This window comes from Tenrec ecaudatus, chromosome 7 (genome assembly GCF_050624435.1).
Source record: "Tenrec ecaudatus isolate mTenEca1 chromosome 7, mTenEca1.hap1, whole genome shotgun sequence".
Classification (NCBI taxonomy): Eukaryota; Metazoa; Chordata; class Mammalia; order Afrosoricida; family Tenrecidae; genus Tenrec; species Tenrec ecaudatus.
This window is the reverse complement of record NC_134536.1, coordinates 9,522,227-9,542,135: the sequence shown is the minus strand read 5'-3', so window position 1 is coordinate 9,542,135 and position 19,909 is coordinate 9,522,227. Positions and strand designations below refer to the sequence as shown.

The following is a 19,909-nucleotide window of genomic DNA, read 5'->3' as shown; positions in this document are numbered from 1 at the left end:
ATTTACAGTCACCAGTTTTCCACTCACCACTTGACAGTCTCATCTCATTAACTCAGTCCTCTCAATTTACTACCACCTGTCCTCCTGCCTCCCGGGTTCCAGTCCCACCTTCTTTCTTAGCCCTTCTGAACTTTGTCCACAGGTTAAGGCTGCCCTTTTGATTTCACTTGCTTGGTTATTCCAGACCGGGTACCTCCCTAGTGCTCTTATCCCCCTTATCTTTGGTCTTTTCTTGGGCTGAAAATTGAGCCGAAGGGGTGAGTTCATTTCCAGAGCTGAAGGGTAAGCTAAGGGCCAGACTTTCAGGAGTTCCACCAGACTCTATTCAAACAATTGGTTTTTGTTTTGTTTAGAAGGTTTTGAGCATTGCTTCACATTTTTCTTGGCAGCAGGCTTTCTAAAGGCCTGCCCTGTACAGGTGTGAAGACTGTGGGACACAAGCAGTTTTCCAGGGGCAGGGCGGGGCATGCTACAATTGTCAGAGGAACATTAGCTCTCAAAAGTCACCTTGGCTGTGGTCTGCTGCCCGTTAGCCCTGAACCATACTGGTTCTCACAGCGCACAGGGGCACCTTGAGGCAGCCCCACGGATGAAAGAGAAGCTCTGCCTCCTCATTGTCCTCTCTTCCTGCTCCCAGGTGACGTCCTGGAAGATGACGAGGATGATTTGGTGGATGAGCTGAATCACTTGGTGGTCTCCGACAGCGAGCTGCTGGGAGAAGACCTTCCTGACATCCCCGACTCTACAGCAGCGGCACTCCCCAGCAAGTCTCCTGCACTTCCCAAAAAGCAACAGCAGCCAACATACAAAGGTAGGTCAGCGCTTCTTTTCTAAGCAGCCTGTGGTTTTCCCGGAAACTCCTTCACAACCAGGCGGCTCCTAAGTCTCAACCAAATGAGCATGCCCCAGTCGGTGTGAACACAGGACGTGGAGCGAGACCAGAGGCCACAACCCTGTCTTGCTCTAGTCATTCCGTTTCCGGTTTTCACTTTTCTCCCTGCGAAATGCCAGAGACCAACAGCCTGGGTCTCTACATGGCTTCAGGGTCACAAGTTTGGATTAATTTCACATTTCTGATTTTAAAACAAACCTTTTACTCTTATCAGAGGCTTCAATATGTGTCCTGAGGGTGTGATTCTACCGACAGATGATTAAAAATACAAAACCGTTGCTTTTTTTTTTTAACCATTGCTTTTAAAATGATTCCGACTCATGGTGACCCCTGCCCACCCATGTTGTAGATTAGAACTGCTCCACAGGGCTCTCTTGGCTTTTAATCTTTGCGGAAGCAGAGCACCAGGCCCTTCTTCTGTGGAGCTGCTGGCAAGGTTTGAACTGCCAACCTTTGGGTTGGTTAGTAACACATCCCAAACTGTGTGCTCCAGTACTCCTCGAGAGCAGCATGAAGTCATTTCAGACTTGAAGAATGAAAGGTGAAGAGTTCTATGGATCGAGCCACACCTAGATAGAAGGCCAGTCACCCCTTTGAGTAAGTTGTAAAACTTAGGACTTATATGGGAGCCCTGGGTGCTCAAATGACCCCGGCTGTTGGCTGCTAGCCCAAAGGTTGATGGCGAGGAGCCCACCCAGAAGCACCCAGGGAAGAATAGCCTGGTGACCTAGTTCCAAAAGAACAGCCATTGAAAGGAGCCCAGTTCTACTCTGACACACTCAAGTCACCGGGAGCCAGAAATGACTTGGTGCTCGTGGCGTTACTAGGCTGGAAAGGTGACAGGCCGTATTCAGACTCAGCTACAGCCTGGCTGCCTGTCATCGGGCCTCTGCTGTTGGAGGGTCTAAGCCTGAAGGTGCAGAGACCCTGCGGATGATGGGCTAAGACCAGGGCCCTTGGGGGTGTTTTACTGGGGGAGGTACAGAGATCCCGAGTTGCTCTGGCTGCATGGGGACCCACAGTGGCTCCCTAACACTGCAGAATCACTAGGAGCAGTGACACATGCATTTCCTTGGGGGTTGGTTGGGTCCCCAAATTATTTCCTAAAGCCCCCTTGTTCCCCAGCCTGGCTCCATTTGGGACCTGCCCTGAGGGAGCATCAGGCAGCCTCAATGTGTTTCTCATCTAGGGTTAAAGGGGATAAAAGGACAAAGAGGCCTTTCTCTGGAGTGGCTGCTCCAGGCCGCCTCTGGAGGGCAGAGCTGGCTGAGCCCTAAGGCTGCTGGGAGCAAAGAAATGAATAAAGCAAGTTAGGCCTCCCCAGACCCCCAGCCAACCTGGCAGGCTTCCCAGCCTTGTGTCCACCACGTCTTGAAGTGACCAGACGGGCGCGCCACTTCTCCTTCACCCTTGCCCCAAAGATACTCAGGACTATGAAAAGGGGCGTGTGGGAGGCGTGCAATCACCCGGGCTGTGTTGTGGGGGGGGGGGAAAGGAGGCTTCAAACTGCCCGGAGTGGGGTGGTGTCCCATGATTCCAGGGCAGCTCCAACGCTAAAGCCAATAAATGGATTGTGTTCGCGTGGAGGTACGGAGGTGCCACCAAAGAAAGGCTGGTATCCCACTTCTGAGGGGCAAAGCTGTGTAAAGCCTGCTGGTGCGGTGCACTGAGCACACCGCGGGCAGCTACGCGGGGGTTGGGGTTCACAAAGCAGAAGCCCCCGGCTCCGGGCTGCACTCCGCCTCGGGAAAGAACTAGAATGAACTCCCCAGGAGGATTCTAGGCGTTTCTCTGCTGTCTCTGGCGACTGTGCGTCGCAGGCTGTCTCCGGCAGGTAGTGCCCCCGAGGGGGCACCTGGCCCTGCGCCGACACTGTCGCCTCCCCCGCGGGCCCTCGGGCGACTCCCGGTCTCATTCCTGCCCCGCATGTCCTCCAGATGACGCAGAGCTGGCGGAGTTACAGCAGGAGCTGGAAGCCGTGGGGGACTGTCACCACCGGTCTCCAAACAGGTCCCTGTCGGTCCCCGGTAGGCCTCGGCCACCTCAGAGACCGCCCCCGCCAAGTAAGCCTCACCTTGCCTCGCCTCCCTTCTGCCCGCCGCGATGCCTGCTGGGAGTGAGGCCCGCCCCCTCCGGAGGAAACCCGCTTCTGATTCGCTGCGACCTCGCTTGCTCCTCCCCACAGCGCGTTTGTGCCTCGCGCCCGCCAGGGGGCGCCGCTTGGCTGCTCGGGCAGCTCTTCCGCCGCCTCCTCTGCCGGAGAAGCTTCCAGATGGAGGCGTGCGCCTGGCGAGCGGGGGAGGGGCAGGGCTCCTCCTCGTCCTCAGGAAGCATGCCCTGCCGCCAGCTTCCCTTACTAACCGCACAAGCCATCCTCTTTGTGCTTTGGGCCCTGTCTGCGTCGCTTTTACTGTTCCTCAGCCTCCCCACCCCCCAAGCGTCTGACCTAGAAACGGTCTAAGGCTGCACTTTGAGAATTGAGGTCCAACAGCGTGTGTTCTTTCGCATGACGGGAGTGGTCCACTCGCTTCACAGAGGGGGAGAAAGAGGTGGTGTCTGCTCCCTCGGAAACCCAAGAGGGCAGTTCTACTCCATCGGAAAAGGGTGCTAAGAGTCACAATCAACCTGAGAGTAGTAGGTTTGGGTTTGGAGAAAGGGGTTTTTGTTTTCTTTGTTTTGTTTTGCTCTTTAGTAGTCTGGAAGGTGAAAGGTGAAACAATTCTCAAGCAATTTTTTGTTTTGAGTACAAAAGTCATATTTTTGTAGAAATTTCACATATAAATAGAAGCATAAAACTGTTCAATTCAGTTGACTACTTAGAGCTAACAGCTGTTAACAAAAAGAGCGTCCTGTGCTTTTTCAGAGTGTGTGTGTGTGTGTGTGTGTGTGTGTGTACGTACATATACGTACTAACTCTAAACTGCCATTTAGTTAGGTCTGACTCCTAGTGACCCAGTAAGACAGAGTAGAACTGTCTCGGTTGGTTTCTCAGACTAATTCTTTAGGGGAGTAGAATGCCTCATCTTTCTCCCTTGTGCTCAGTAACCCCAATGCATAACATACCATACTACCAGAACTTCTTTCAAGATATATATACATATATACAAGTGCATATATATATATATTCAGATTGTTGCGCCTGTTTCATTTTGCTGTGCTTTTTTTAACCGAGTAGCCATTTTTTATAATTTGTCTTTTTACTTTTTTGGGTTCTTTTATTTTAATTAATCATTGTATTGGGGGCTCTTAGAGCTCTCATAACAATCCATATGTCCGTTTTATCAAGCGCATTTGTACATCTGTTGCCGTGTCATCAGATGTCATTGTTGGGGGCTACCTGGGGAGGTTGCGGTTTTCCCCAGAAAACATCTAAAGGATGTGCTCATAATCATAATGTTTCAAGCCACTTTAAAAATTGACTAATGTTTCTATTTAAATCAGGGGTGGGGGACCTTTTTCCCGCCAAGGGCCATGTGGGATATTGATAAAAGCATTAGCAGGCCATACTGGTCTCACATTTAATTAACTCACCCCTATTTGCCTAATATGATGGCTGGAACCTCCTTTTTGGGTGAAGCCTGTGATGTTAGTGAGTGTTGATGATTTCTCGGGCTTAGACAGCCAGTGGACTGTATATTCCCTGGCCCTGATTTACACGGAACCCCACTGTGTGAAACCGGATTTCCAGCCTTCTCCAGCTAGTCTCCACCAACCGGCACTAACTGTTGGGGAATGTGTGAGTCCAGGTAGACTAGAGAAGTAAGTCCAGAAACAAGTCATAGGTACATTGGAAAGAGCTTATAGACAAGAGCATTGAGAAAACAGCCCAGTCCATTATCAAGCCCATAAGTCCAATATTAGCCCATATGTCTGACACAATCTCTAAAGTCCTCTTCAGACTCACAAAACACATGCAATGACACCGAATGCAGGAAAATCCCAGGCCAGTGGGTGTGAAGTCTTATGGATCCAGCATTTCTGTGCTGGCAGGGGTCTCCACGTGGCTTCTCCAGCTCCAGAGGTCTGGCTGCATCAGGGTAGGTCCATGTGGCTTCTCCTCAGGGATGTCTCACAGGGAGTGAGCAGAGAGGGAGAGTGTCTTCCACCTCCAAAGAGGAAAATACAGGAGTTCCCAGAATCCTCCGGAGAAGGCCATGCCCACAAAAAGAACTCATTGGCTAAATCCTGATCGATAAGCTAGACTCCACCCTTACATTCTTAACCCTCACATTGACACCAGATTATGTAACTACCACAGGGAGTCAAAGGAGAAGCTTCGCATGAAGCCTGGCGAGGCCTCTGCCTCCTTGGCTGCTGCGAGTACCACAGAGCGCAGGCCAGAACCTTCTCTGCTGGATGTGACCTGTCTTAGCTTCCCAAAGCCCACGGGGACACTGTACCTTGGCAGCCCACCACTTTGACTGAGATTTAGACTCTGCCCTTGTTTTTTTCTAGCTGGGCTGGTGGTAAAGAAGTCAGTTTCAGACATGTCCATCTCCTCCGGCACCCACGGCCAGTACTCGATTCTGCAGACAGCGAAGCTGCTGCCCGGAGCACCTCAGCAACCGGTGAGTCCTGGGCCCGCCCGCCAAAGGTGGAGGGACCCGCTCCAGCTCACTCTCAGTCCTGAGGCCTCTCAGGGTCACAGCCGCCCCCAATATCTCTTCCAACTGAGTGGCTGCTCGGAGGGAAAATGAGCATTCACACCAGTCATCCTGGCAAGGAGATGGCCATTCTGTAGTGTAGGCTGACACAACTCCAAACTAAACTCACTGCCATTGGTCGACACTGACTCGAAGCTACCCTATAGGACAAGGGAGAACTGCCCCTGTGACTTTTCAAAATGGTCACGCTTCCTGGGAGTAACAGGCCCTGCTTTCTCCTGCGGAGCAGCTAGCGGTTTCAAACCGCTGACCTTGTAGTTAGCAGTCTACCCCCACCAGGGCTCCTGAAGGGAGTTGAGAGGGGGACTGAAGAGAGAGCCAGACCCTCCCTCAAGTAGGCTCTGTGCCGGGCAGGGGTGCTGTCTTGTGCTCCAGCCAGGCCCCTCTGCATGGCTCAGAGGAGGCACTCCGATTGGCCTGTGAGGTAAATGAGATTGAAAGGTGATTTGCAACTTCCGGTGTGTCCCTGCTCTCCTTCCCCCATGATCATAGAAAGTCAATTGAGTCCTGGCTGCCTTGCCTTTCTAGCACGTTCCACCTTCCAGGTTGCTCCTTCACCTTGGCCCACCTGGCCGCCATCATCTCTGTGAGATGGAGGTAACCCAGAAGAGACAACTGGTAGTGCAGTTGTCACGTGCTGGGCTAACTCAAGGTTAGATGTTTGAGCCCAGGTGTTAGTCTAGGTAGACTACAGAAGCAAATTCAGAGACACTCATGTGAGTAAGAAAGAGGTTTATATATAAGAGCAATTGAATATTGAGAAAACATCCCAGCCCAGTCCAGATCAAGTCCATAAGTCCAATGTTAGCCCATATGTCTGATACCAATCTATAAAGTCCTCTTCAGACTCACAAAATTCATGCCGAATTCAATGATACCGAATGCCGGAGGACCACAGCCCAGCGGGTGGTAAGTCTTGTGGATCCAATGGCATTGTAAGCATCTCAGTGCTGGCAGGGGTCTCCACGTGGCTTCTCTGGCTCCAGAGGTCTGGTGGCATCAGGGTAAGTCCATGTGGCTTCTCCAACTCCCAGGGCTTAGCACCATGTGTCTTGTCAGTAGAGCATCTCTCAGGGAGTGAGCAGAGAGAGAGAGTCTCTCCTGCCTCCAAGGAGGAAAAACAGGAGTTCCCAGAATTCTCAGGAGAAGGGCATGCCCACACAGAGAGGCCTCATTTATATCTTGATTGGCAGACCAGACCCCACCCCATTCACTTGCAATCCTCTCAAATTGACATCAGATTATGTAACTACCACAACCCACCAGCCCCTCTGTGTGAGGCAAACGAGGCAACCTGTTCCTATCAAGGGCCACGGACACAGAAACTGTGGGGCAGCTCTACTCACTGCTTTCGGCTGATCCAAGGGAGAATCAACCTCCCAGTGTGGGTTTGTGTCCACAGGGCATCCCTGAGGGGTGCAAGCCATGAACACACTGGTCCACTAACCAAAAGGTTAGAGGGTCTACCCGAACGTGCCTGGGAAGAAATGCCTGGCGATCTAATTTGGAAAACCCAGTAATTGGCAGCTCCAGGGGGCACAGTCCTCCCCAGACACGTGTAGGAGTGTAGGATTGCCAGGAGTGATAGTAGACGCCAGGGGGCCTGATGGCTCTAGGTATTGTGCCCATCCTCTCCCTGGTGGCACTGTAGGTTAGGCAGTGTGCTACTAACCGCACAGTCTGTGGTTCGGACCTACCCTTCCCTGAGGGAGGAAGACGAGGTGGTCCACTCCTGTAAAGAGGCACAGTTTCAGAAATGCTGTGTCAGGTCACGAGGACGCGGAATCCTCGTGTTGGCAGCCAGTTGTCTGGGTTCCAGCAGGAGCGTGTCCCTGGGGGGTGCTGCAGGAGTTTGCATGCAGGTAGAACCGTGAGGCTATGCGCTGCCCCCCTCCCTTTCCCCCGCCCCCCACAGTTACCGCGGAAGTAACTCGCCCCTCTCCCCGCTTCTCTCCTCAAGCCCAAAGCCAGGACCGGAATCAGCAAGCCCTACAATGTCATGCAGCTCAAAACCAGCAATGCCCAGGAGGCCGAGGCTGCCATCCGGTGCCTCATGGAAGCAAAAGCAGGTGGGCGTCCTGGGCCTCCCCCGGCTGAGGGGGGACACCGAGTTCCTTTCCTCTTCCTTCCAACATGTTCTAGAAGATCGCTGTCCCTCTCTTCTGGAGGCAGTCAATGGAAGCACCCCCTAGCCCTGGTCGGGAAGCGCTCGGCTGTAGGCCAAAAGGCCAGCAGGTCAAACCCCCAGCTGCTCCCTGGGAGAAAGTTGGGGCCGGCTGCCTCTGCTTAAAACCGAAGAGGCAGTGCGACTCTGCCCTGAGGAGTCAGAATTGACTCCATGCAACGAGTTTGAAGAAAGGAGCCTGGTGGCCAAATGGTTCAGCACGAGGCTAACAAAGATGTCAGCAGTTCAAATCCTCCCGGCAGTTCCAAGGGAGAAAGTCGTGGTCACCTGCTTCCACCCAGGGGAAGGTGCCTCATCTGTCATGTGGGACCCCGAGGAGGTGGGATCCGCTAGATGGCAAAGGGTTTGCTTTGGTTCACTCTTACCCCTTCGGGCCATTTCCTAGAATCCCACCACTGAGATGTGTGTTGTCCATTGTAAAAGATACAGGCGAGTGCGTTTCTCAAACATATCTGTGGATTATGACGCAGCGCTTAAGGAGCCGGGTGGCACAGTGGTGAGCGTGAAGCACTGGGAGCCACACCTGACACGCCTGGAAGGTTTTCTATGAAGGAAATGCTTTATGTCAGCAAATTCTTCTTAAAGTATAAACGGGCTAGGCAGTGAACATGTAGGAGACCTGCTTTCTCCTTATTTTCATCATGCAATCTTTTGTTCCAGGGACCCCGGAAGACGCCCTGAATGCCATGGCCCTGAGGGACACAGGGACCTCCAAACCAGAGCCCCCAGTGGGGGTAGCCAAGCCTGAGTCCCAGCAGGCGCCCCACCTGCTCCCCCGGCGGCCTGCGCCCAGAGTTCCTGCCATCAAGAAGCCAACGCTGAGGAGGACAGGCAAAGTAAGGACCAGAGACCAGGGCTCTCCCCACACCCCACCCGAATGACCAGTGCTCTCGTTGGCCCTGCCAGACATCTGTCCCCAGGCAGAAGCCCAGAGGACTGAGTCTAGTCCCAGGACAGCTGTGCCTCCTTTGAGCACCAGCTCCCTCTGCACAATCTCCTGCATGTCCTGTCTCAGCTTGGCTGTAGCCAGGCAGAAAGGAGGTCCTTCACTGTCTTTCGGAGCCCTGGTTGTGCAGTGGTTACCCTTGAACTGTGTTCCCCAAGGTCAGCAGTCCAAAACCACCAGCAGCTCCACAGGAGAAAGACGAGGCTTTCTGCTTCGTAAAGAGGTACAGCCTGAGAAACTCACAGGGCCAGTTCTACCCTGCCCTGCAGGGTCGCCAGGAGGCGGCATCGGCTCGATGGCTGTGAGTTTCTTCGTTGTGGACTATCTGTCAGCAGCTCCTCCCTGCGACCAACCGCTCTGAGTCGGACTCACCGCCCATGTTTTATTGCAGCCTCGGAGCCCGGCCACCAGGGGGCGCTCCCCGCGGGCGCTCGCGCTCGGCCTGCTCCGCGCATGCGCAGCCGTGCGTCTTTCCCGGGCACGGGTCCCGCTGTCCCAGAGAAACGCTAACCGGCGCCCGGTGCAGCCGCTCTGCGCTCCGCCCGCCCGCCCGCCCGCCCGCCCGCCCGCAGCTCTCCTGCCGCTTTTCTTGCAGATCGACTTCTGCCCCGGCGCGCCGGCCTCTGAGCCTTGCTTGCTGCTTCAGAGACATGAGTTTGTCAGGACAGTGGCCGCGCAGAGACTGGCCCCGCTGGAGGCTTCGGGGACCTCCGTGTGATCGCGGGGTCTAGTGGCGGGACGCTCGGTAATGCCCGGCGGCCGTAGGGTGACGCTGTCGTCTGTAGGTGGCGTGAGCCCGTGCTGTGGGGGCTCCCCCTCGGCGGAGCCCCCCCGCCCCCCTGCGTTGCTGTGCACACCCCCCCCCCCGCTGTGACCCTGCCGTCTGACCCTGCCCCCTTCCAGCTCAAACCCCGTCTCTCTTCCCTCCAGTCCCCTGACCCTGCGGGCTCTTCTTTTCAAAGCCAGGCGCAGAAGTGGGTCACTGCCCCCAACTGCTACCCAGGAAAAAGAGACTGTTCTCTTTTCCCCTTTTTTGGTTGGTTTTCTGTGGCACGCCAGGGCTGGCGCTACAGATAGACCCTGGGGAGGGGCGGGTGCCAACAGTTACGTGCTTGGCTGCGGACAGAGGTTGGAAGTTCCCGTCCACTGCCGGCATCTCTGATTTAAGACTGGGCGGGCGATCGACTTCCGGAAGGGCAGCTGTGGGAAACCTTGCAGCGAGCAGCTCCACTTTGACCCCCCCCCCCATCGGGCCCCACTGTCAAGGCCAATTCTGTCTCTGTTTGTACCAGCAGCTTTTCGCCCAAAGCCTGTGTCTGGCCCAACCCAGGTGGTGGTTTTGTGCTCATTTTGAGCCAGAACCCAGGAAGTAAAGGTCCGGTGGAAAATGCCCTGTTCTTCCATATTTAATCCAGAGGGCCTTGCATGAGCTTGCTGGTGTAATCTGGTAGCACTGTCGGGGAAGTGTTGAACCACCCGCCATAAGGTCGGTGGTTCAAACCCACCAATCCTTCCGAGGGAGAACGATGAACCCATATGCTCCCATAAAAATTTACCGTCCCCCAAACCCACCATAGGGTTCTGAGTCAGAATCGAGTCACTGGCAGTGGCGTTCCCAGGCTTTGCTGCACAGCCTGTAAGGAGGATGTTTTCAGAGCATTTTGATCTTCTGTTTTTTTAAATACTTTTATTGAGGGCTCTTACATCTCCTACCACAATCCATACGTTCCTCCAGTGTGGAGCACTTTGGTTTTAAAGAGGGGTGAGCATTGTTAGGTGGCTAAGCTTCAAAACAAACATTGTTTCCAATTGTTGGCTGTGGCCCTGGCTTTAAAATATCCATCCCTGACTCCTTGCTCAGTTTGTGTGTCTCCCGTCCATCCTATCATCTGGTGGTCACGTTCGGCCTCACTTCCATCCACATGTGTCGTGTGTGTGTGTGTGCGTGTGTGTGTGTGCCAGTCAGCGCAGCCTCATCCGTGGTGCACACCCAACTGATGCTCTCTGTCCCGCCTCTCCTCAGCCCCTGTCACCGGAAGAGCCGTCTGAGGAACAGCCAGCCCACTTCACTGCTGGGTCCCCAGAGTTGAGCCTTGAAACCTCTTCTTCAGCCACAGCTCCTCGAGTACCCCCCATCCCCAAACCCAGGACATTCCAGCCTGGGCGAGGTGGTGAGAGAAGGCCAGGCCCCGGGAAGCCGGCATCAGAGGAGATGCCAGGGGCCAGTGCTTCTGTGTCAGCACTGCTGGAGGTCCCATCTCTCATGCCCAAGGTCCCCCCGAGGAGAAAGAAGTCAGCTCTAGCTGCTTTCTACCAGCAGGTCCTGCAGACCCACGGCCAGCTTCTCCAGGGCCTCCCCTGTGGCAGCAGCCCTGACAACTGCCCACCTGGCCCCCCGCCGGGTGTGGGCTCCCTCTCTCCACAGCCAGGCTTTCTTGGCACACCATCTGCCGCAAGCCCAGAGCCCGATGCCACCAAGGCAGTGAAGTCAGAGACAGCCTCTGGTCAGAGTGATTATCAGGATCCCTTCTGGAACCTTCTCCATCACCCTCAACCGGCAAATTGCACCTGGCGTTCCAAGAGCTCTGACCCCTTGGACTCAGGGGCCAGGAGCTTTGAAAGGGCGTGCATGGGCCCCCCACAAGTCATCGAGGCAGCCGTGTTGGAGCCGTTGCCAGCAGACCGTGGGCAGCAGGACCTGGGCAACTGGGTGATGCTCGGTGACGAGGACCAGAGGACGGCCCTGCAGTTGTTTGATCCACTGGCAAAAACATGACTGAGGGGCTCACGCAGCCGCCCCTGAGGACCACGGTCTCCCTCCCGTGCTGACGTCACCCCGGCAGGAAAGGGTCCTCTTCCTCCAAGCCCTCACTCGGAAGATGTGCGTGGTAATCGAGCACTGAGCCAGACCTGGGGGCTTCCGCCCCTCTTGGGAAGCGTAGGGAAGCGGTGTCTCTAACTAATTACGATGATAGTCAACCTCCAAAGTATGCTTTCCTCAAGCCTCATCCGCCTAAGGTTTCCTTTGGGGACATGGGACCCTGCTGCGGAGCCCCAGGGTGCGAACGTTAGTGGAAAGCCAGCGGTCAGGCTCAGGAAGGCCTCACCCATCAGATTTTAAATGGTGGTTCCGTTAATGTGTGTACGTGGTGTGCCTCTAATTTTTGTTGCTTTGTGTTTGATGCATTTGGAATAACTTTGTGGTGGCCCCGGAAGGCTGATGCGTGAAGTACGGATTCACTACGTTCAAAGAGAGACAACTGGGACCACCGAGAGCTGCCCGTGGGCCCCTGAGACCAGGCTAGCCACCTAAGTCGAAAGTAGAAACAGAGCCCTCAGATGACTGCCAGCCAGTGGGCTCGAGGGTTGAGCCCTGGGGTGTGTATGTGTTGGCCATTGGGGGGCATCAGACATTGAGCTAGGCCTGAAGCAGTGGTCAGTGGCCAGATCTCAGCTGGAACTGGTGCAAGGCGCCTACATGGGCTCTTAGATACCACATGCCCCGTACCCTGCTAAAGAGCCTGGTGGCATAGTGGGTCGTGAATTGAGCTGCTAGCTGCAAGGTCAGCAGTTTGAAACCACCGGCCACTCCAAGAGAGAAAGATGAGGCTGTCTGTCCCTCAGACATCCGAAGAGGCAGTTCTACTCTGTCCTGTTGGCCCTACTGTGTCCGACAGCATGGGTGAGTGCGTATTCTACCTTGTCTTAGCTACTGCATACCCTGTACATGGCTGGCATCGCTGGGTAGTCAGTGTAAATGATCAGTGTGCTCAGCTGCCACCCAGGAAGTGGGAGGTTTGAGTTCACCCTGAAGTGCTTCAGAAGAAAGGACTGCTGCCTGCTTCTGAAACTGACAGGCCTTTGAAAACCATAGCAGCACAGCTCTGTCTTGGCCGACGTGAGGTCAAGTCAGCCCGACTAGCCACACATCCTACCGTCCTTAAGTCCCGCTCTGCTCCTAAACCCGCCCTCTCTGCTCCCTGCACCTTGTTACATGGACACCCACCCTTTCTCTCACACCTGTCCCCGTCCTCACTGTGACACTGAGGCCATGCCACGCTTCCAGGGGGAGACCTGTGGCTGCGACAGCCCAGGCCCTGCTGCTGGCTGGCTTGTCATTTCCCTGTGTCACCTGGACATTGCCCACACCACTCATTTGAAAAGGCATGACCCTATTATTAGGATTTTTTTTTTAAATCACGTTAAAGGGCCTGAGGCCATTGGAAGCTGACCCCAGGGGTTTGCTCCTAAGAGCTAGACCAGCTAGGCTAGCCGGTTAACTGGAAGAGGCTCCCCTGCTACACGCTGCTGGGATCGGGTAGCACTGATAGCCACTTAACCCCCAGGGGTCTCCGGGGCTCCCGGCACGAAATGCGAATAGATAGATGTCTGGAATGAGCCTGTAGGGTAGCTCTCTTTCACCAGCCCAACCTGTGGGAGCGATGGCTGACTGCCACTATCGCAGGACCCCACCGATGGCTTAGACTTGGTGACCACAGTGAAAGTCAAACCACCCTGTTTGTCCTGTCAGGTGATGGGCTGAAGAGCAGAGCCCAGGCACCAAAGATGGTGTTTCTAGTCTAGCTGAGCGGGACAGCCGCAGAAGCGCCGAGTGCGGTGATGTCTCGCCTAACCTCTGTGACAAAGACAAGAAGTAAACTCCATATTCCTTCAAAGCCTCCCCAGGGGAAGGAGGCATGGTGGGTAGGAGTCTTGACGAAGTAACAGTTAGGGCTGGAACTGAGGATGTCCCCAGTGTGCTTGTTTCCCTATAACCTCTTCCCTCCCCACAAACGAAGGTGGATTTGAAGACCCAGGGGGGACATAGTGCAGGACAATGGTACCAGGGGAGGCCCAGTTTTAGCTTTCTTTGTTCTATAGCAAGCAGCAGCCAGACCTACTTGAGTGTCGGTAAAGGTAGGTGCACCCCACCCAGGAAGGCCTTGAGGTTGCAGCAGGTGGGTGTTCGTGCACACAAGTGTGTGGGCGTGGGGAGCAAGGCCATGAAGAAATGCACAAGTCTTTGAACATGAATTAACCGATGCTGGCGCTGGGCTTCGATACACAGCAGACACAATGGGGGGAGTTTGAGGTGGGCCTGTGTGATGCGCTCCCACCCCTCTCCTGTCTCCTTTTTCATTGGCAGTACGATGGGAACGGCCTTGGGCAGCTTTGGCTTTCCTAGGCTCACACCCTCAGCAACGAGGTTGTTGACTGCAAAGGTTTGTTTTTAACGGCCCCACCACGTGGGCCTCCGGGTGTGATCGCTGACGTATTTCATCTCCACCGACCCGAAAGACGTTACAGGTCACTGCAGAGCATTCTGGGTACTGCACTGGGTCTGCAGAGCTCCTGCATTGGTGCACGTAGTTGACACGTGGCTCTTGACAAAAGGTTGCAAGTGCCAGCCCATCCTGAGGCACCTTGGGGGAAAGGCCTAGTGACTGCATACTATAAAACTAATTGTTATAAATACTATGGGTCCATGGTTAAATCCATTTGGAAATGTTTTTTGTAAAAAAAAATAATACAAAGTCCCTCCTGGGGTCACCATGACTGGGAGTGGACAGCAGCTGGTTACAGGGTAAACTTCAGACTTCTTGCTGGTGCTGGTCCATCAGTACAGATAGGACAGCTGCCCAGGCATTTCCTAGAAGGGCTGAAAATTGATACATTTGAGTCTGGCGCATGCTATCGGCTGAAGCAAAATCCTGTACAAAGCGTGTGCTCTGTGATCCCATCGTCTCCTTGGGAAGGAGAGCTGAATAAAAACTATTTATTGGGTGATTACCAATTAATAAAAAGCCTTGTAGTTTATTTGGGTTGAACATTTGTACTGAAGTTGTAAATAACACCGATTAAAGGTTTTTTTATTTTCTTTTCCTTCAATTTGGCTGATTTCTTTTCAGATATGAGGTATCTTCTTTGGCTAGGCGGTGCCTGTTCTCAATAAAGCATGGTTACTCTCACTCACTGCGACTCTGGGACAAGCTTGAACTGCTCTGTGGGCTTCTGAAACTGTAACTGTTTATGGGAGTAGAAAGTCCAGACTTTCTCCCTCAGAGTGGCTGGTGGTTTCAAACTGCTGACCTTGCTGTTAGCAGCCCAATGTGTAACCACTACACTACCAGTTGTGTGTGTGGTTGGGTTCGACCATCAAGCTAAGTTGCAAAGGAAGTATTTGGTTAAAATGTATGGCTGGGGCACTGCTGAGGCCAGGGGCTTGGAAGGAGGTGGTGGGTCACAGAAAAGGCCAAGATGGTTGGCTGGTCATTGGCTTGGGCATATTGGGAGAAAGACAGGGCTTTCTACTCCCTTAAAGAGTTAGTCTGGGAAATTCACAGGGGCAGTTCTTACCCTGTCTTATAGGGTTGCTACGAGTTGGCATGGACTGGTCAGTGAGTTTGGTTCAGGTTCTTCTGTGAAAATACCTGCTCAAGCCTCGTGGGACATGCAACATTGGCATGGATGATTTGACTTTTGGTCCTGGTCGTCTTAGCATAGGACCACACCTGAGGCCCATGAGAGAGAATGGACCCAGCTCAGTAGGCTCACCTGCTGACTGACCTTCAGGAGGCATGATGAGCCGAGCCTCACATGTGCCCGTGCTCTGCCAGGGAGGCTGGTGCTTTTCGGTAGCCGTGAGAGGAAGCAGTGTCTCCTGAGCCGTGCGGATGAACTGCACCATCCGAGCCCCTCACCACAACAGTGGGGTGTGCAGCCTCCATCGCCCAGACAGCCAGGGACCTGCCCACCTGTTGTACACTGTAAGTTAGACAAGCTGCTTTTTAACGTGTGGCCGATAGGGGCCCTGGTGTCACGGTGGGCAAAGTGTCGGAGTGCTGAGACTGGGCAGCTGCTCTCATGAGACACCCACAGCCTCAGAAGCCCTTGAGGTCAGTTCCCCTCTGTCTGGGCCGCAGCGAGTCAGAATCAACACCTGGTTAGGTTTGGGGTTTTAACGTGATTGGACACACATGATGTTTATGGGGCAGGGTCCAGATTTGCTATTTGCTCCTTGCTCCAAAGGCCTGCAGACTCTGGAAAAAGGAGGTGCCAGCGCTGTCTGGGAGTGATGCCCCCTCAGACTTGGGGGTGTCCAGCCTTTTGCTCCTTGTCCCATCGGATTGTCTCTTGCTGGGTTGTCAGCCGGTTCTTTGTAATTGAGGCTAGGAAGTGTGTCCTGTTGTAACTGACACCAGTGTCGTCTTCAGGTTCCGACGCCTTTCATGTTGTTGTTGGGTCTTTTGATGTGAAGAAGTCCTTAATGTTGTCTGACTTGAACCGTGGATCTCATGGTTAGATCTCCCTACTCCAGTTAAGTTCTCCTGGGTCACCATCTAAAACCTTTGGCATGTTGCCTGTCACATTTAGCTGCAGCACCTGAGCGATGTAGCTGGTTGAGGGAAGTCATTCCCCGTTTTCCTCAGGTGCCAATCTTAAGTTCCTTTGCTGCTCTCACCAGGGTCAACCTGTCCCAAGTCAAATGCCCATGTGCCAAGGGAAACCAACCCCTAACACATCATTGTGGGTCTGGTAGGCACAACTGTACAGTGATGATAAGTAAAGATTATAGTAAAGTTATAGAAAGCATGAGAGACAGAAGAGAAATATTGAAATAAATGAAGTTGTAAGATCTTTCCGGAGATAGAGTTACACCTTGGTCCTTGGCTTCGCGCGAGAAAGAATTCACACGGAAGCCTGGCTTGTGATCCAAGTGAGTTTAATGAGAGAAGTTTCAGGTTTTACGCGACACCTATAGGATTCCTCCCGACCATGCAGCCTGTGCTCGGCGTCACGCAAAGATCTGTCTCCCAAGTTCTCCTCCAAAGAAGCCCCCTCTCCCTCTGGGCTCCTGCCTTTTCAAGGATTCCAGGGGGAGGCGTGGTGAACGACCCCAGATCGACCCCATTGGCTGAATTGCAATCACCTGGCCCAGGTGGGCCGATCCAGGTTTAACGCCCACCCATGCGCACCACGGGGAAACCTAGGCCTTTGAGCATGTGCAGTGCACCGCCCTTTGTTCTCGTGCTTGGCTCTCTTGGGCATGCGTCAATGGACATCCCATCCCTATCTGCCTAACAGAGTCAGACACATAGTAGCATGCTCACCTCAGCCCTGCTTGGTGGTCCACGTGGAGAGAGCAAGAATCTTTAATGCTAGCCCAGGCTTTTATATTCTTTGGGGACATGTAAGTCCCCTAATTACAGGGGAAGACATACGTCATAGAGAGGGGTTGTGCTATTGGGAATACAGTAATGGGAGAGGGTGATCTAGGGATATACACGCAATAGGAAGAGGAAGGATTGGGGGTATATGTGTGGCAAGATGGGCGGATCCTAGATACAGGATGGCAGCCTAACTTGGATGTCACAGAGCCGGTTTGGTCTGTTCCCTAGCTCAACTGATAGAGACCATTATCTGTGGGGTGTGAACTCCACCTACAGGAACCAAGCTAATGGTGGCAAGCCTCAGGGAGAAGCAATCCATTGTCCCCAGCAGCAGGGAGCAGGCCCACCCCTGTGGTGGGGCGAGACAGCAGTCTGGCAGCTCTGGCAGCAACTGCCTTGAGGGAGGATGTAAGCATGGACCTCCCCCCACACCCATGTCTGTGTGAGCCGCCTCCTGGCTCTTCTGTTTGGGGACTCAGGCCACATTTTGTTTCTCCTTTTGCAGTATGTATTTTTCTACACCTTTTCAGCCCCCCCCCCACTTTATTAACTGGTTTCTAGATACCTTTTACTAGAAACAATGCAGGAAATTCTCCTTCTGGCTGTAATTTTCCCAAGGTAATTTTATGCACACATTGGAGCAATCACCTTTTCATGCTGGCTTGCATGCACTAAGAAAACCTGGTGCTCTTGGGCACACCCATCCTGGACGTGGGATACTACCTATCACTGAACTTCATCACGTGCGCGTTCCTGGGGCCATTGCCAGGTGCAGGGAACCCCATCGATGAACACAGTGTCTGTTTATATGGCAGGGGATCTGGGATTACCAGGGTCAAGCAAATGGCTAACGTGTTGAAAGCCCGGTTGACCCTTCCTCCAGTGCACTCAGATAAAGGGATTGGGCCCCGTCATTCCAGCAGGACCCCCCTGGCTTCTCAATCCCACATGGGAGTAACCACCAGATGCTTCTGGACTCCTTTCCGTTTTCATCCCAAGTCTTAATTCGGGTTCACACATGGCCTGGATTGTAACAGAACTGTCACTGGGCGCATTGGGGGGGGGGGGGTGTGTGGAGAGAAGGCCCCAGGACAAGGATGCTGTCCCTTTTTGGAGACAGGGATCTCTGCGGGCAGCAGGGGCCTCTGGTGGGCTTTCAACGTTTTCCAAGCAAAAGCCCATTTTAAACTGAGAACCCTGGCTGCACTAATACTCCGCAGTCTGATGACATGAGCAGAGGGGCCCCCTTTGGAATGTGGGGGCTCTTCCCATGGGGGCACGTGATGTCCTGGGAGCCCATACCCACCTGGCTTTCTGCATGAGCTTTAAGACGCCTGAGGTCCTACAGTGATGAAACCGGACATCTGAGTTGGAAGTATGCTTACATCCCCAAACTCCGGGCCAGGACAACCTCTCCAAACCCCAAGGCCAACCCAAAGGCAGCTGAAGGACGGGGATGCTCCCAGGTGTGTCTTGTTCCAATGTTGAATGCTCCCTGCACACCCAACTGTCTGATACCCAACTGTCTTAAGCTCCTAAGACGCCACTTTTTAAACAAAGCTACTTCTGAGGCTGCCACTAGGGAGTGCCCATCCAACACCAGGGTGCACTCCGTGCCACGTGTACTTTAAAAGGACTTTTATTGAGCACATAATTTTGTCCCAAACATCCATACAAACCCAGGCATACGTGAATGTAGCTGATACAGTCGAGAGGTGCAAATTCACGATCCCGTGCACTTGAATTCCAGGAGTTCCACCCCATTGGAGGGAGGGGCACTGTGAGTGCCACATTCCAAGAGCCAATGCCACAGGGGCACAGCGCATGCACACCTTGAGGAAGGGCTTTTAGTAGAGGTTTCATTTGTTCTCAGGTACAGGGGGGCTGGGCGCTGAGTTCCAGGGCGTCCTTGGGAGTTGGAGGTGAAAATAAATAATGGCCACTCACTTCTCCTCCATGACACCTGCTCTTTCATGTCCCCTGAAAGGGAGCATGGAAAGTGTCTGCACCGAAGGGGGCAGCAGTGTGGACCTGCCCATGCAGCTCCTCTCATTTGACTTATGGTTCAAAACATTTTCAAATCAACCTCATCTTCATAGCCCTGTCTTCTCGGGGTTGTGAGCCAATGCTTTCTAAAAGAAAAAATTGACTTAAATCTCACAAAACTGATGGAGTCTGGCTGCGTTGTATGCGTTTCACAGGTGAATGGGTGGACAGGTGGCAGGTGTGTGGAAAGAATGCCCACTGGCAGGTGGCACCTGAAGAACCCAGGTGGGCAGGTTCCTCACACCTGGTGCCCCCACCTGGCGCTTCCTTGAGAAGCACAGCTGTGACCTGGTGCTGGGTCTCCGGAAGAAGGTCTCATTCCATCAGCCCCAGTTCACAAGCAGCGGTTTCCAGAATGCTGATGCTGCCAGGATGTATGGTAAACAGAGAAAAAAAAAACGCAGCAAACTTACCTGTCCCTTCCCCCATGTCACCTGGTCACCTCGCACCCTGCCGTGGGTGACCGACGCATGGCCGTGTCTATGTAACCAAGCCCATCAGGGGCACTTGTGCTGGGGCTGCATCTCCAGCCAGCCAGCCGTTGATGGGGCTAACGGGTCACCTGGGTCACCTGCAGATTCACTGTGGGCATGGACCATCCCATTCCACAAAAGTCCATCTTCCTTATACCACTGACGCCTCTTTCTGAGAGAATCAGTACAGATCCACACAGAACGTCATATGGAGTGTTCATGGCAGTGTTACTCCTGATCGCCACAAAATGGAAAGGGCCCAAATGCCCAGTAACAGCCCAGCGTGTAAACGTCAGTCAGCATTAAGGAAAACAGCAGGTCGGACACAGGCCACATGTGAGCATGCCGGGAGAACATGCTTGGTGCCAAGTGGCAGAGTGGGATCCCACGTGGGTAATGGGGAACAGACGAGGACTCGCCAGGGGCTGGGAGGGGCCGGCACGTGCGGTGCTCATGGTATGGGTGACATTTTGAGGCGAAGGAAGGCAGGTTCTGGAATTAGATAGTGGTGAATACAAACCACTCAATGACC

The 19,909-nt window shown here is 53.7% G+C and overlaps 1 protein-coding gene across 2 annotated transcripts in view; it reads left to right on the top strand.

Annotated features, from left to right (window-relative positions):
- SYNJ2 (synaptojanin 2) overlaps positions 1-14,576 on the top strand; it is a 128,486-nt gene extending 113,910 nt beyond the window's left edge. Inside the window, exons 22-27 of one of the 2 annotated variants that reach the window (XM_075554328.1) lie at positions 638-811; positions 2,830-2,955; positions 5,348-5,460; positions 7,517-7,625; positions 8,402-8,577; positions 10,711-14,576. In XM_075554328.1, the coding sequence (XP_075410443.1) occupies positions 638-811; positions 2,830-2,955; positions 5,348-5,460; positions 7,517-7,625; positions 8,402-8,577; positions 10,711-11,463 (1,451 nt within the window). In that variant the 3' untranslated portion in view covers positions 11,464-14,576. Of the gene's footprint in view, positions 1-637; positions 812-2,829; positions 2,956-5,347; positions 5,461-7,516; positions 7,626-8,401; positions 8,578-9,282; positions 9,423-10,710 lie in introns of those variants that run through there. The other variant, XM_075554329.1, reaches the window with a different exon arrangement.
- Positions 14,577-19,909: the final 5,333 nt, after the last annotated feature.